At 46.8% G+C, this 17,150-nt stretch overlaps 1 protein-coding gene across 4 annotated transcripts in view; it reads right to left on the reverse strand.

Moving 5' to 3' along the window:
* LOC119953074 (rho GTPase-activating protein 45-like) overlaps window positions 1–17,150 on the reverse strand; it is a 220,236-nt gene that overhangs the window by 22,429 nt on the left and 180,657 nt on the right. For all 4 annotated transcript variants that reach the window (XM_038776895.1, XM_038776894.1, XM_038776892.1 and 1 more), the window contains exons 12-14: window positions 11,125–11,262; window positions 9,433–9,620; window positions 3,730–3,893 (exon numbers count right to left, since the gene is read on the reverse strand). In XM_038776895.1, coding sequence (XP_038632823.1) covers window positions 3,730–3,893; window positions 9,433–9,620; window positions 11,125–11,262 — 490 coding nt within the window. The remainder of the gene's footprint in view (window positions 1–3,729; window positions 3,894–9,432; window positions 9,621–11,124; window positions 11,263–17,150) is intronic.

The raw sequence follows: 17,150 nt of genomic DNA on the forward strand, positions 1-17,150 counted from the left end.
ATTTTAACTTCATAAATGTTCATTTAAACTAAATGCTTCACTGATATACACTTTAATTAACCATTCAACATGAATGTTTCCAATCGATTTTGGCATGAAGTTACAAAGTCAGAATTCTGTTGAAGACCAACTTTGTTAAAGGCTCTTCAGATGGAACAGGCTGCGAGATTGCTGTCTACCATTAGCCGTCTTAGTTTTAAAAAAATTTAGAGTACCAATTCATTATTTCCAATTAAGGGGCAATTTAGCGTGTCCAATCCACCTACCCTGCACATCTTTGGGTTGTGGGGGTGAAACCCACGCAAACACGGGGAGAATGTGCAAACTCCACACGGACAGTGGCCCAGAGCCGGGATCGAACCTGGGACCTCAGCGCCGTGAGGCAGCAGGGCTAACCACTGCACCACTGTGCTGCCCCCTAGCTGTCTTAGTTATAAGAACAGGCTCCAAGAGTTAAGACAAATCACTGTACGGTTTAGAGGGATTATGAATAGGTATTTACAACGTGGAACTGACTGATTTCAGTCCGGTTATGGTAGATACATTAAACGCGATCTTCCGGGCTGGCCACTAATTCCCGCGGGGGCCATACCTGGATTTGCACCAGCAGATCTCAGGATGAGATCTTCCTCGTTGGTGATGTAATCAGTGAGGGCATGAACCTCATTGCTATCAATTAGAATGAATTTAAATAACGCTGTATCTTCCTGATGGGTCCCATCCCCCCCCCCCCCCCCCCCCCCCCCTGCTGGCATGATGTCAAGCTGGCAGGGATGACTACTGATCTCCAGCAGTTGGGATGACCACGCTGGGAGTATGGAGGTAGTGTTGTCCCCGGGTAGTCAGGGACATGGCAGGACAGGTGCCCTGGTGCTGCCCCCTGGCAGTGCCAGGGGATGGGGCCATGGTGGCACTGCCAAGGGGTGTGGGGGGTGGAATTGCTGCCGCGATGGCATGGGGTGGGGAGGGGTGGAGAGATTGCTGTCGATGATGGATGGATGCAATTTCTGCAATTTGTACAACCGTCTTAAAGCTGGACTTTTGACACGGTTGTTGGGGTCGGGGGAGGGGAAGGGGGGCAGATAGTTTTCCATTGCTTTCTATTTATAGATTAAATAAAAATGCATTCTTTCTGCCAATGTTGCCTCTGGTAACTGCAACTTCAGCAAGATGGCCTTTGAAGTTACTGCTGGGAACATGGTGATCCCTGTTCGACTGCTTTCTCTTCTCAAACTTCACAAAGTTAGCTCAATGGGCTGAATGGCCTACTGGTCTTCTGTTCTTTGCTGAAAGGTCATGAACTGCATTTGATTGATAATACAGGTAAAGTTGTAAACCAAGGCTTTAGATTCGGAAAAGCTGAGCATACATTTACAAATGGTCAGTTGTGCAAACTTCCCTTTTAAATGCAAGATGATACACGAACTGTTTTAGCTTAGCTAATTTGATTGCAGTTGGAGATAGGTAGTGAGAGAGAAGGCAGCTCTCACAGCTCTGCTAGAAGGAGTTGGTTTTAGAAGGCTAAAGAGGGATCATCTCTCCCAGACTTGCTAGAAGAAAAGCCATACCATGGAATAATGGTTAAGAAAACAGATGCCAGAAGCCTAAAGTCCAACTAGTTAAAGAAACTACAGAAATGAAGTGATGTTTCCAAGAAGTGAGGCAGCACGGTAGCACAGTGGTTAGCACTGTTGCTTCACAGCTCCAGGGTCCCAAGTTTGATTCCCAGCATGGGTCACTGTCGGTGCGGAGTCTGCATATTCCCCCTGTGTCTGCGTGGGTTTCCTCCAGGTGCTCCGGTTTCCTCCCACAGTCCAAAGATGTGCAGGTTAGGTGGATTGACCATGCTAAATTGCCCTTAGTGACCAAAATGGTTGGGTGGGGTGGGGTTACTGGGATGAGGTGGGGGTGTGGGCTTGGGTAGGGTGCTCTTTCCAAGGGCCGGTACAGACTCGATGGGCTGAATGGCCTCCTTCTGTACTGTAAATTCAATGAGAAGTCTGGAGTTTATAGAGCAGAGGAAACTGTGCACCAGATTAGATTATTGTTCGGTAAAGTCACAGAGAATTGAAAAGGCATTGGACCGTGAGAGGCCAGAAAGATATCTGCAGTAGTGCTTGGAGTTGTGAGAAGTTACTAAAGTTTGGGAGACATTATTTGCAATAATTGTGGAAATTGGTGGCTGGACCTCGGAGTTTATGTAAAAGCCTTTAAGACAAACAAAACTGAAAGAAGAGGTAAAAATGAATGTGAAACCTTGAAGGAAGCAGCGGAGGGAAAGCATAATTTAAAAGAAGATTCAAAATTGTGACTTTTGAAAGCGGAATTTGAAGTCACTCAGAGTTCAGTCAGGCAGGGTGGCTCATGGTATAACAATGATCTGGGGGGGATTTTGAGGAGAAATCCACAGACATTCACTTGGTTTTAGTGGGGAGTGTGTCTGACCACAGTCACCCTGTGTGCTGCAAAGGGAGTTTGTGTGTTAATGAGACCATCGTAGCTGAAAATGTACATTGTAATCTGTTTTATTCCTAAAATCTGTGTGCCATTGTTAAGCTAAGTGTGAGTAAACAAGTCTTGCGACATAATCAATTTTATTTGGGCAGCATGGTGGCGCATTGGTTAGCATTGCTGCGTCACGGCGCCAAGGTCCCAGGCTCAATCCCAGCTCTGGGGAGTTTGCACATTCTCCCCGTGTCTGCGTGGATTTCGCCCCCACAACCCAAAGATGTGCAGGGCAGGTGGATTGGCCACGCTAAATTGCCCCTTAATTGGAAAAAATAATTTGGGTACTCTAAATTTATTTTAAAAAAAGATACCACATTTTTTTCATGTTTAATAAATGTTTTTTCCTTGTCGTTGAAACTAATTAGTGGTCCTGTAAATCTGTTCCTCTACGTTTTATTAAATAAAAGCAAACATCTTTTGACCAGGGATTCACTCTGGGATCTTCCCGCACAGTCATTTATTTATTTATTTTTAGTACCCAATCATTTTTTCCAATTAAGGGGCAATTTAGCATGTCCAATCCACCTACCTTGCACATCTTTGGGTTGTGGGGGTGAAACCCAGGGAAAATATGCAAACTCCACACGGACAGTGACCCAGGGCCGGGATTCGAACCCAGACCCTCAGCGCCATAGGCAGGAGTGCTAACCACTGTGCCACCGTGCTGCCCTCTTCCTCCCCAGTTATAACATCAACTGGCATTGTAACAACACAAGGACAAGGCCAGGAGGCAGGTCTCAATCTAGCTGAGCTCAAACAGGAACTGAACACCTGCTGTTGGCATTATTCAGAACTACACACTAGCCATCTCGCCAACTGAGTTGAGCACCTTTATCAGAGTTAATATTGTAGTTAAACTAAAATCCTTTCCCACCTCATTAAGTTTAAGATATGCTAATCAGTTAGCAACCAACACAAACAACTAAACTGCCGTGAACTTTCTGTGAACTTAAAGGAACATGCCCCTTTCTGATCCTTTTCTCTTCAGAGTAAATCTTGTGTTGCATTACTCAGTTAGAGGTCCTTCTATTTGTTTAATAAAAATGTAATCCTAAAATCAAACGTGAACATAAACTAAACACTTATATTATTTCCACAATTTGGATTGCTGACTTACACTTAAACTGGACGTGATGTGAAGGGTTACAGTCGACCTTTATTTTGATACATTTCCCACCAAATTGATATGATTGGAGAACGCGACAGAACATTAAGATTTACCTCTTCTCTCAGTGGCAGCTGCACCTCGTGCCTCCTTCTGAGTCGACCCTACCACTGGACTGCCTGGCTCATCCACCGAGGACTGTGATTGCACCTCATTTGCAGCATTGGAAGCAAAGTCGTTAGAATTGAAACTATTCTTACGTGCCCTCACGTGGGGAGACCTGGAAAATGAGAAAAATCAGATTAAATCATAATTGGACTTACCTTTAGATTGAAGGGGTGAAATCTGACAGTAACTACAAAAGATTTAACTAAATGGGAACAACGTCCAATAGTGAGCGCTCGCAGTGCTGAGAAACACAAGCCCATAAAACGCGACTCGTGTTGTATAAAGGGCCTTAACGGGGACCAGGTGGCCGAGGTTACACACAGCCCCGTTTTGTACAGTGAGGCTGTCCACTCACCGGACCCGACTCCCCAGTGTAGCGAGAGATCGGGATGCCAGAGTGTTTATTTTCACTGCCTTTTACAATTTAGAAAGTAATCTAAATGACAGAGAATGTCAATAATCCCTTCTCATTAAAGGCTCTGCTTCCTTATTTGAAAGATAAAGAAGCTACACGTTTATGAATCTACAAATATTTACATTTCTTTCAAACTTGCCAAGAGTGAAGCCATTCCAAATGCGAGGTTCTTTGATTATAAAAACACAACGGCAAGCCATTAATGAACCTGGAGAAGCTATCCTCCAATCAACTACAAGGAGGCACAGAGCAGCAATCAATTTCATTCATTTATCTTCCATTAGACCATATGACAGGAGCAGAAATAGGCCACTCGGCCCATCGAGTCTGCTCCGCCATTCAATCATGACTGATACGTTTCTCATCCCCATTCTTCTCCCTTCTCCCCATTATCCCTGATCCCCTTATTAATCAAGAACTGATCTATCTCTGTTTTAAAGACACTCAGTGATTTGGCCTCCACAGCCTTCTGCGGCAAAGAGTTCCACAGATTCACCTCCTCTGGCTGAAGAAATTCTTCCCCATCTCTGTTTTAAAGGATCAATAGGGTCCAAGCCGGTTCCTCGGGCAGAAACCAAAACACAGAGCATTTCTTTATTGAGAGAGTTTATTGGGCAGTCTCACAACTCTCCTTCCACTCAACCAGTGTCCCAGCTATCCCCTATTTATATATGTTCAACGAATACCCCTCACCTGGTCCTCTTGAACGTAACAATGTAATTAACAAACCTTAACAATGTAATTTGATAAGGCATTAACAATGGAGAAGATCGAGAGATACACCATTCTCATGATGCATTTGGGTCATAACACATCGTACCACCAAGCTTTCACTAATCTACATTAGAAAAGTTGGTTTTCCACTTTTTCCTGAGTTTTATGTTCCTACAATGTGTTTCACCTGCGTTGCTGTATATTAATACTCAAGCATAAGTTTAAGGGTGTGTAGTTGCTGGCATTCCCACCTCTGAGTCAGAGGGACAAGATTTAAATTCCACGACAGAGACTTGAGTACAAAATGTATGCTGCCATTCAGCTCAGTACTGAGGGTGTGCTGCCCTGCTGGCAATGGCACCTTTCAGGTGAGACATTAAACTCTCTGCCCTCTCAACTGGACAAGAAAATTCCCAAGGTACTATTTCATCGAAAAGCAAAGGAATTCACGGCAATGTGCTGGTTTACATTCACTGGGGCTATGTGTAAATTTGCTGCAGTGGTTCCTAGTTAACATCAGTGACAATGGTTTGAAAATACTTCATTGTAAAGCAACTTGGAAATCCTGAGATTGTGAAAGGCACTACATTAATGCAAGAATTTTCTTTCTTTTGTAATAATTAGGAAGTATGGCGTGACCAAGGAAGATACTAGCCAGTTGGCTGAACAGCTCCATGATGCAGAGCGAGGCCAGCAGCGTGGGTTCAATTCCCGTACCGGCTGAGGTTGTTAATGAAGGCCCCGCCTACTCAACCTTGCCTCTCGCCTGAGGTGTGGTGATCCTCAGGTTAAATCTCCACCTGTCAGCTCTGCCCCTTCAAAGGGGAAAGCAGCCTATGGTCATCTGGAACTATAGCGACTTTACTATGTGCCTGCATTATTTGCTTTGCAAAGCAGAAAACATCTTGAGATACAAGAGACTGTCAGCTATATTTCTGGATCAAGGAGAGATTTATGGATATGGTGGGAAGTGGGACAGCTAGGGCTGGGTTTCTGAGAAAGAGACGGGTTGTTTGTTCTAACAGTCGTTACCTGTTCTGAAACACTCTTATGCACTCAGATTACACAGTAATAAAAGTAATGCATGCTGCTACTGAATAACTTTTCATTTCAAGCTGCTGTTTGACTTTCCTGAAATAAAAAAGTTTGAATGATGGAAGAGGCATTTCTCCAAAGCGCAAGACCCTTCGCATTAATCCTACTGTTTATCTTTGGAATGCCTGAGGACGTCACCCAGCAGTACGACAGATTACCTCACGGTATCTGTTTAGTGTCACATAGGTAGGTGGTGCCAGCCTGCTGGAGGTAGGTAGAGCAGATTGATAGGATGTCATTGAACAACCAGACATCCATCTTTGGATCTGTAAAGATTTAATTACCTGCAAATGCTAGTGTTTGAAACAAACCTGTTGGACTTTAACCTGGTGTTGTAAGACTTCTTACTGTTCAACAGGAATGGTTTTGCAATTACACTGCTTCTGTGAATTTCTTAATAGTGCAAAGAGTCTTCAAAAGCACCTTGGAATAGTGAGTAGATGCTTTAATGCTGCTGAGGTCGAGTTGGAATGAATGCAGTGTGTGAACTTGGCTAAACTCTGACATCAATTTGTCAAATGGAGCCTGGTGTTTTCTCTATATAACTGCATCCAAAGGAATATTGGGCAGAATTCCCCACAGCCCGATACCAGAATCGGGATCGGCGATTGGGCGGAGAATGGCTTCCAAATGGAATCGGGACAGACACTGGTTTGACGTTGGTTCACGATGCTCCACCCTCTCCATATCGGCGTTATTGGGACGCACGCCATGCACAGACACAACCCCGTTGGAGTGTCATCAGCCGTCCTACTTCTGCTTCCGATGGGCCAAGTTCCCGATGGTGCGGACCACGTGTGGACCCAGTGGTCAGGACCCCGGTGTGCCGGCTGCGGACAGTGTTCAGCATCACTACACTCCACCAAGATCGGTGCCCCTGGCCGGGGGGCTTCTGCTAGGCTGGGGGGAGTGGTGGGGGTGGACAGGGGGTGGGCTGTGGGGTTGGGGTGGGTAGGTGCACGGTCCAGCATGGCCGGCGCCATGTTTTCCAGTGTGACCAGTGCGAGTGTAGAGGTTGTCGGCCTGCGCGGCTGCAGCTTGTCACCCTGCGCATGCGCAGCCTGGGACCCGTCAATTCTCTGACCGTTTCGGCGGGTTACGCGGGTGTTTCACACGGCACCGGTGCTAACCTCTCACCGGGACTGGAATCAGTGACGGTTTTCAGTGAAACACCACAGATTCTCCAGTGAAGTCGGCATTTAGCCTGAGGAACCGAGAATCCAGCCCACTATATTTTATGAAAATCCATGGGACGGAGTTTCGCGGATAAAGACCTTTAAAGGTAGCGGAGAGAACCTGGATGCGGTTGTCCCACCACCATTTCTGGCTGGTTTGGAGGATGAGTCATGGGTGGGGTGGGGGGCAACCTTGGATGGGCCCGGATCAGAGTGGGTTTGGACGAGGTGGAACCGAAGGGGATGATGGCGGACAATAGAGGTGGCTATGCCGCTGGTAAGAATTGTGACATGGAATACCTGCGGGCTAAACAGACCAGTCAAGAGGTCCCGGGCTTTTACCACCAGAGGGGTTTGAGAGCATAGGTGATTTTCTTGCAGGGGGAAGGATCAGGATAGGCTGAGAAAGGGATGGGTGGGACAAGTATTTCACCTGGGAGGGCAGCACAGTGACGCAGTGGTTAGCACTGCTGCCTCATACCGCCGCGGTCCCAGGTTCGAATCCGGCTCTGGGTCACTGTCTGTGTGGAGTTTGCACATTCTCCCCGTGTTTGCGTGGGTCTCACCCCCACAACCCAAAGGTGTGCAGGGTAGGTGGATTGAACATGCTAAATTGCGTCTTAATTGGAAAAATGAATTTGGTACTCTAAATTTATTTTTAAAAAGTATTTCACTCGGGATTTGACTCGAAGTCGGGGATAACCATTAGCAAGAAAACAGGGTTAGTGGGGGCCATGGAGGTGCGAGACACGGGTGGGGGTTGCGGGTAGGTTTGTGATTAGAGGGGGCGTCGGAGGTGTTAGTCAACGTGCATGCACCTAACTGGGATGATGCGGGTTTGTAAAGAGGTTACTAGGGGCCATTCGGACTTGGATTTGCACCAGCTGATCATGGGAGAGGATTTTAACGATGTGATGGAGCCAAAAGTGAACAGGTCGAATCCCAAGTCGAAGCGAGTGGTTGGGATGGCGAAAGAGGGTTTATGGATAGAATGGGGATGGTGGATCCTCGGCGGTTCAGGAACCCGGGTGGGGGAGGGAGTACTCCATCTTATTGCACGATTACAAGGTATGCTCTAGAATTTATTTTATTCGTGGTGAGTCGGGCGGTGCTGATGGGGGCGGAGGATGCGGGAATTGTGATTTCGGACCACGTGCCGTATTGGTTGGATGTGAGGCTTCGTTCGGGGCAGGGTGTAGAGGCCAGGTGGAGGTTGAATTCGGGACTCCTGGGGGATAAGGCGTTTCGTAAGAAAGTGAGAGTGGGCGATTAGGAATGATGTGGAGCTGATGGAGACATGGTGGCGCGGTGGTTAGCACTGCTGCCTCACTGCGCCGAGATCTTGGGTTCCATCCCAGGTCACTGTTCATGTGGAGTTTGCACATTCTCTCCATGTCTGCGTGGGATACTTTGACTTGACGTTGGCAGGGAGGGTGCAGATGGTAAGGATGAATTTGCTGCCGAGGTTTTCGACCCTCCCAATCTTTCTCCCTCAGACCTTCTTCCGAAGGGTGGAAGCCCTGATTTCAGAGTTTATATAGGTGGGACATGTGGGATGAAACCGGAGCAGTCTGCTGCGCAGGCAGAGACAGAAGGGGGGGGGGGGTTTCGGGAATCTGGAGAACTTTTGGGGGTGGTGTTTGGGACATTATCCAGGATACTGGGGGCTGAGGTGGGGGATCTTTGGGGTTTCGGAGGAGCCGGAACTGCACAAGGGGAGGGGGTGATGTGGGGATCTTCGTCTCTCTGATTACCCCACAAAGGACCCTCTTGAATTGAAGGTTGGATATGCCGCCGGGGTTAGCGGCCTGGCTGGGAGACTTATACAACTTTCTCCGGCTGGAGAAGGTTAAATTCGCTCTGAGGGGGTGAGAAGAGGGTTTGGTGGTGCGGTGGAGGCAATTCATGACTTTATTTGAGGAGTTGCTTGTCACGGGGGTGGGGAGGAGTTGAAGGGGAGGGATTAAAAAGGGAAAAGCTGTGGGACCTCGGTGCCGTGAGGCAGCAATGCTAGCCACTGTGCCACCGTGCTGCCCAACAAATGTAACTCTGTAATATATCAGACCATTAGGATATTGATTGTGCTTCGAAAGAGAAAAAATCAAATCCCAACCCTCTACTGTGCCACAGGTGCACCCACCCAATGCCCCTGTGCCCACCCTCTTCGCTGCGCACGCGCACACACGCACTGCCTCGAGCTAAAATAAAAGAATCAAGGAAATGGGTCAAGAATTGATAACACAGGTACGTACCCGATCTGAGATGAATATGACTCAAAATCATAATGCGCCTCTGTTTCAGCTTGAACCTGGAGATCTTTGACGTAAGATGCATATTGCTGGCCTGGGTCATATAACTTGCTGCTCTCGCATAGTGTCTGGAAGTGTACAGGGAGCGGCGCAGTCTGCATGTGCATACTCTGGTAGTACGAGATAGTGGCCTGCAAATTCCAACAGACAGGTGAAGTAAATTGACTTTAGATTTTATCTAAAAGAATTGAGGAAAATTAGTATCAACAATCAGGGGGGCAATTCTCCGACCCCCACCCCGGGTGGGAGAATCGCGGGAATGCCGGGCGAATCACGCCACGTGGCCATGGCACCCGCACGCGATTCTCCCACCCCCCCCTGAAAACGGCGTGTCGCGTTTTGCGACAGGCCGCTCGGAGAATCGCCGCTCTGGGCCTGTGGGGGGCGGAGGGAGAATCAAGCACCAGGAGGGTGCTCAGGAGGGGTCTGGCCCACGATCGGTGCCCACCGATCGTCGGGCCGGCGTCCCTGAAAGACGCACTCTTTTCCCGGGTTTGATTCCCAGCTTGGGTCACTGTCGGTGCGGAGTCTGCACGTTCTCCCCATGTCTGCGTGGGTTTCCTCCGGGTGCTCCGGTTTCCTCCCACAGTCCAAAGATGTGCGGGTTAGATGGATTGGCCATGATAAATTGCCCCTTAGTGTCCAAAACGGTTAAGTGGGGGTTACTGGGTTACGGGGATAGGGTAGATACCTGGGCTTGAGTAGGGTGCTCTTTGTAAGGGCTGGTGTAGACTCGATGGGCTGAATGGCCTCCTTCTGCACTGTAAATTCTATGATCTATTCCACCTGCTGCTGAGGTCAGCACTGTGGGTTCCATTCCCAGCTGAGGTTAGTCATGAAGGCCCCTCCTGCTCAACGTTGCCCCCCCCCCCCCTCCTGAGGTGTGGTGGCCCTCAGGTTAAACCACTGCAGGCCAGCTCTCCCCCTCAAAAGGGAAAGCCGTTTATGGTCATCTGGGAGTATGGCGACTTTACTTACTTATTTGCTACCTGTCATTGGCACACATTGGAAAGGCTTGTAGGTAGATAGTCAACCTGTTTGCCTGCGCAATGGACACACTTTCATTGGCCATCCAGCCGGGGAGTGTGAATTAAACCCAGAGCTTTTGCTTCAGAAGCAGGGCTGCTGTACCCACTGTGCCACACGATCTTCTGATATTCAGTTTGGAAATACAATAGTATTTACCTCCTCACTCGCTAATGTCCAAAGAAATGTTTATGCCCTTCCCAGGTCCCCATTCACCTCCCACTGTATTGATATCTCTCATTTTCCAAAGATGTTCCATAAAATATATATCTAGTCTTGGCTGTCAACCATTTTACCTGCACAAAATGTATATTTGAAATTATCTACATTCCTTAAGTCACGGGGAAGACAGTGACTGTGAGATCAAGAGACAACAAATGGCAAAGCAGACGAGACATGAAGTGCAGAAGCTGATGTACTGATATATGTGTGTGACGCATCGACTATTGCCCGGGGTTAACCCTTTGGCCATCACAGTGTAAAGTGAATGTTTGAACCAGAGTGGCGAACACTGACCAGTCTTCACCCTTCCTGTGGAGGTCTGCTCTCTCTAATCTTCCTCTTTCCACCCAAACCAAAATATCAATATTAAAACTGAGGTGTACGCACTGATTTTAATGTCTGGTCGCTCTGTTTGATGATTTCCTGGATCTGCCGCAGTACATTCACTTTCACATCTTCCAGCTCTTGTTTCTGAGTCTTGGCGTCTGCAATGCAAGTTCTGTACGTTGCCTCAGCTTCTTCCGCCTGAAAAATGCAATAATGATACAACAGTCATTTCAATGTGTGATTAAAAAGTATCAGAAAGGTCAGAAAGCATTTCTTCACACAAACAGTTGAACTTCCTCTGGCCAAAAGTTGTTGAAGCCGAGGTCAATTGAACATTTTGAAACTGAGGCTATGGTATCAGGGTTCCACAACCGAGGCAAGCAGATGGAGTTAAGATACAGATCGCCCATAATCTGATTGAATAATGAAACAGCTTAAGTGGCTAACTGACACTCTCCTGTGTTCTGGGGCAAGGTGCGATTCTGTACACTTTTGGCGAGATTACTTCCTGGTCTCCTAGTCAACATTGTCAAGAAAGCAATAAAATTAAATTGTTTCTGAAGAAAATGGGAAGTTCTGAAATCTGGGTTCACGTGCTAAGATCCCAGTCAATATAAATATAAATTACTTTGGAAGGTGTTTATCTGCACATTACATTTACCGATGGGCGTAGTGTTAACTGAAGGGAAATGCCAATGTTTTCACTCGCCCACTTGCATTTCCCTGAAATTCTCCTCAGGTAGCTGAAAAAGAATCAGTGGAATCTACCCTCCCCCCTCCCCCCTCCCCTCCCCTCCCTCCCTCCCCCCCCCCCCCCCCCCCCTCCCCCCTCTGCATTAACTTGTTAAAAGCTAATTATGGTGGACAATGAATTGTTGGGACTCGGCAATACAGCAGCCAGGGGCAGCGAGAACTGGCAGTGGCTGAGAGCTCAGGGAAGTTAAGGCTTCCTCATTCTCCGGCGCAGATGTTTGGGCGCCGGCGGGTTTGCCGCCACGCCAGCCGGGGACCATTGACAGCGCCCACCCGCCCGGTAATTCTCCGGACCCCGATGGACCGAGTGGCCGACGGGTTTGGCTGAGTCCCGCAGGCTGGGTTACTCAGGTCCCACACGGCGGGACCTGGAATGTGAGTGTGCGGGGGCTGTCCTGGAGGGTGTGGGGGGATCCAACCCCGGGGGGGGGGGGGGGCCATGGTGGCCTGGCCCGCAGATCGGGGCCTACCGATCGGCGGGTGGGCTGGTTCCGTGGGGGCCTACTTTACTCCATGCCGGGCCCCTGTAGAGCTCCGCCATATTGCCCGGGGGTCAGCGTGGAGAATGGAACCCCCGCGCATTCGCAGAAATACGCGGCCGTTCCTCGCCGGCTGGAGCTGCGGGGACCACTCTGGCACAAACCTAGCCCCCTAGGAAGGGAGAATTCCTGACTTTCGGGGGCCGTTGACATGGAGTTGTTGACACTGGTTTTCCCGCTGGCGTGGGGGGCATAGCCCCATTAAGCCCCAGTATTAGAGAATCCCGCCCAGCATCTTTCAGTATTGCAAACTAGATAACCACCAGCGATGTGTTGCTGTCCACTATTTGAATGTGATTTATGGAATCCTACAATGATCTTCAATGAGGCAATTATGTCTTCTGAAGTATTTTAAAACAGGCTATTTGCCCAAAGCTGCCTGGGCTTCACTTGACCCTCTTCCCATTCTTCCTCATCTAATTTAGAACTGATCTTTATCTTTATCTTTATCATCTAACTAACCATCTTTAGATAAAGAAACCATCTTTATCTAACTCTGCATCACTCTCTTTCTCGGGGAAACATTGCAATGGGTGATCTTTCCTCGATTGTGCCATGTGCTCCCAGTTTATACCAGTATCACCCTGAGGTAGTCATTGAGCTATTTATTTGAAACATCCACGTGCAAAAATGTTTCCACAATTAGGTTTTTGATCTCGAATAAGAATTTTGTCGTGGCCAGTGAGTAACAAAATATACAAGATTACAGGGAGAAGGCAAAGTATAATTTCAATTTAAATACAGTGACAATTGAGTGTTGTCACTTTTTCATTGTTACAGTGCAGAGTAATTTTTTGAAGTTTGAGTTCTCAATGTTAGTTCTTTCTTGCGTATTTTATGCATCTATTCCATTGATGTATATTCACACATATATTGTTAGAAGGCATTGCATAGTTCAGGATTTGTTCACATATATTGGCCACTGTGGGTTATTTTTTAAAAATCAATTTAGAGTACCCAATTATTTTTCTTTTCCAATGAAGGGGCAATTTAGCATGGCCAATCCACCTACCCTGCACATCTTTGGGTTGTGGGGGCATTACGGACAGTAACCCAGGACCGGGATTCGAATCCGGATCCTCAGCGCCATGAGGCAGCAGTGCTAACCACTGTTCCGCGTGCCGCCCAGTGGGTTATGGTGTAAATTCACATCTATATGAAAAATTTCCAGGTAACCTGAAACATTTATAATCTTGAAGATGTACAGAAAGTGATATATCTATTATAAAGCTAACAAAATTACCATTAGTGATAATAGCGGAAGATAATGCTTTCCACTCTTGTTTTACCCCAGGTATTTACATTTAGAATCGATTAACATCTCTGCCGTTAGAGAACACAGGAATATGATATATCTGCCAAACATAAGTGCAGAGTTTCCTTCTTCATCTGAAATAGGATCAGCAATAAAAGCAGTTCTGCAATATTAACTTTCACAATCACTGATTCCTCATTTTGCTTTGTGGCAAGGACTGTATAATACACCACAGTGTGTGTGTTTCTCACCCCATTGATGAAACATCCAAATCCCACTGGTACCAGATCATCCTGGCATCAAAACTAGTCCATGCACGGTGTAAATCACACCGACTTGTTTACAGCTGTCTGTTTTCTGTTCGCCGAGATAAGGGTTTTAATCTGGTTTGTGGCTGGAATGATCTCAGGATATGTATCTGTACATTTTAAATGTCATCATCACAGCCCCTGGTGCGGGTCAGAATCTAGCCACTATAGGATTACTCTGTAATTTGACAAACAAAATCTTTTAAAATGATAAATAAAAATTAATGCCCATGAAGTTATAGAACATAAATCAGTACAGCATAGTACAGGCCCTTCAGCCCACGATGTTGTGCCGACCATTTATCCTAATCTAAGATCAACCCAACCTACACCCCTTCAATTTACTGCTGTCCATGTGCCTGTCCAAGAGTCGCTTAAATGTCCCTAATGACTCTGACTCCACCACCTCTGCTGGCAGTGCATTCCACACACCCACCACTCTCTGTGTAAAGAACCTCCCTCTGACATCTCCCCTATACCTTCCTCCAATCACCTTAAAATTATGTCCCCGCGTGACAGCCATTTCCACCCTGGGAAAAAGTCTCTGGCTATCTACTCTATCCATACCTCTCATCACCTTGTACACCTCTATCAAGTCACTTCTCTTCCTTCTTCGCTCCAGTGAGAAAAGCCCTAGCTCCCTCAATCTTTCTTCATAAGACATGCCCTCCAGTCCAGGCAGCATCCTGGTAAATCTCCTCTACCCTCTCCAGAGCATCCACACCCTTCCTATAATGAGGTGACCAGAACTGGACACAATATTCCAAGTGTGGTCGAACCAGGGTTTTATAAAGCTGCAGCAAAACCTCGCGGCTCTTAAACTCAATCCCCCTGTTAATGAAAGCCAACCCTCCATACGCCTTCATAGCAACCCTATCAACCTGGGTGGCAACTTTGAGGGATCTATGCACGTGGACCCCAAGAGCCCTCTGTTCCTCCACACTTCCAAGAATCCTGCCTTTAACCCTGTATTCCGCATTCAAATTCATCCTTCCAAAATGAATCACTTCACATTTATCAAGGTTAAACTCCATCTGCCACTTCTCAGCCCAGCTCTGCATCCTGTCAATGTCCTGTTGTAACCTGCAACAACCCTCGACACTATCTACAATTCCACCAACCTTCGTATCATCGGCAAACTTACTAACCCACCCTTCCACTTCCTCATCCAAGTCATTTATAAAAACCAGAAAAGCAGAGGTCCCAAAACAGATCCTTGCGAGACACCACTGGTCATCGACCTCCAGGCGGAATACTTTCCATCCACTACCACTCACTGCAGCGTCAACGGGCCTCATGGCCCAGCGATTCCGTGGCCCACAGGGGGTCAACATGTCGCCGGAGTGCTTCGTGCTGCTCCAGCTGCCATACGCGGCCCTGCACTGCTGGCTGTGGGTCTGCACATGCACAGGGCGGCCGTCCATGGGTCCGCGTGTATGCACGGCCCTGCACTGCTGGCTGTGGGTCTGCACATGCACAGGGCGGCCGTCCATGGGTCCGCGTGTATGCACGGCGGCTGATTCTGTGCAGGCGCCGCACAACATGGCGGAGCCACAAAGCAGGTTGGCACGGAAGGAGGTGGTAGCTCCCCATCCCCAGATCGCCAGATCAGGTGTGCCCGACGATCGGTGGCCCACGATCGCGGGCCTGGCTGTCGTGGAGGCCCTCCCCCAGTGACTGATCCCTCCGCCCCCTACCAGGACGGCCACCGCAGCCACAACGCCGAGCTCCCGGCGGGTGGAACCATAGTGAACCACGCTGGCAGGAACTCAGCCAATCGACCGTGGGGAATCGCCGTGGAGGCGTCTTCAAATGGCTCTCGACTGGCGCCGCATCGACCGCACGTGTGCGACTGCCGCCGATTCTCCGGTCGCTGGAGAATCGCGTCCCGGCGTCGGACCCGATCGCGGGTCTGAGGCCCCATTCTCCGCCCCTGTTCCGTATGTTCTGAAAATACGTTACTTGATAGCAGCTGTATAATAGTGTATACCAGTGTATAATAGTGTACAATAGTGTATACCAGTGCATAATAGTGTATACCAATGCATAATAGTGTATACCTGTGTATGATAGTGTATACCAGTGTATAATAGTGTCTAATAGTGTATACCAGTGCATAATAGTGTATACCAATGCATAATAGTGTATACCTGTGTATGATAGTGTATACCTGTGTATAATAGTGTATACCAGTGTATACTTGTGTATAATAGTGTATACTAGTGCATAATAGTGTATACCTGTGTATAATGGTGTATACCAGTGTATAATTGTGTATAATAGTGTATAATAATGTACAATAGTGTATACCAGTGTATAATTGTGTATAATAGTGTATACCAGTGTATAATAGTGTACAATAGTGTATAGTAGTGTATACCAGTGTATAATTGTGTATAATAGTGTATACTAGTGTATACCTGTGTACAGTAGTGCATAATAGTGTATACCTGTGTATCATGGTGTATACCAGTGTATAATTGTGTATAATAGTGTACAATTGTGTATAATAGTGTATACCAGTGTATAATAGTGTACAATAGTGTATAATAGTGTATACCAGTGTATAACAGTGTGTCCGAGTGTATAATAGTGTATACCAGTGTATAATAGTGTGTACGAGTGTATAATAGTGTATACCAGTGTATAATAGTGTGTACGAGTGTATACCAGTGTATACCTGTGTATAATAGTGTATACCAGTGTATAAGAGCGTATAACTGTGTATAATAGTGTATACCAGTGTTAAATAGTGTACAATAGTGTATAATAGTGTATACCAGTGTATAATAGTGTGTACCAGTGTATAATAGTGTATACCAGTGTATACCTGTGTATAATAGTGTATACCAGTGTATAATAGCGTATACCTGTGTATAATAGTGTATACCAGTGTATAATAGTGTATACCAGTGTATAATAGTGTATACCTGTGTATAATAGTGTATACCAGTGTATAATAGTGTATACCAGTGTATAATAGTGTATACCAGTGTATACCTGTGTATACCAGTGTATAATAGTGTATACCTGTGTATAATAGTGTATACCAGTGTATAATAGTGTATACCAGTGTATAATAGTGTATACCTGTGTATAATAGTGTATACCTGTGTATAATAGTGTATACCAGTGTATAATAGTGTATACCTGTGTATAATAGTGTATACCAGTGTATAATAGTGTATACCTGTGTATAATAGTGTATACCAGTGTATAATAGTGTATACC

This window comes from Scyliorhinus canicula, chromosome 18, assembly GCF_902713615.1.
Source record: "Scyliorhinus canicula chromosome 18, sScyCan1.1, whole genome shotgun sequence".
Taxonomy (NCBI): Eukaryota; Metazoa; Chordata; class Chondrichthyes; order Carcharhiniformes; family Scyliorhinidae; genus Scyliorhinus; species Scyliorhinus canicula.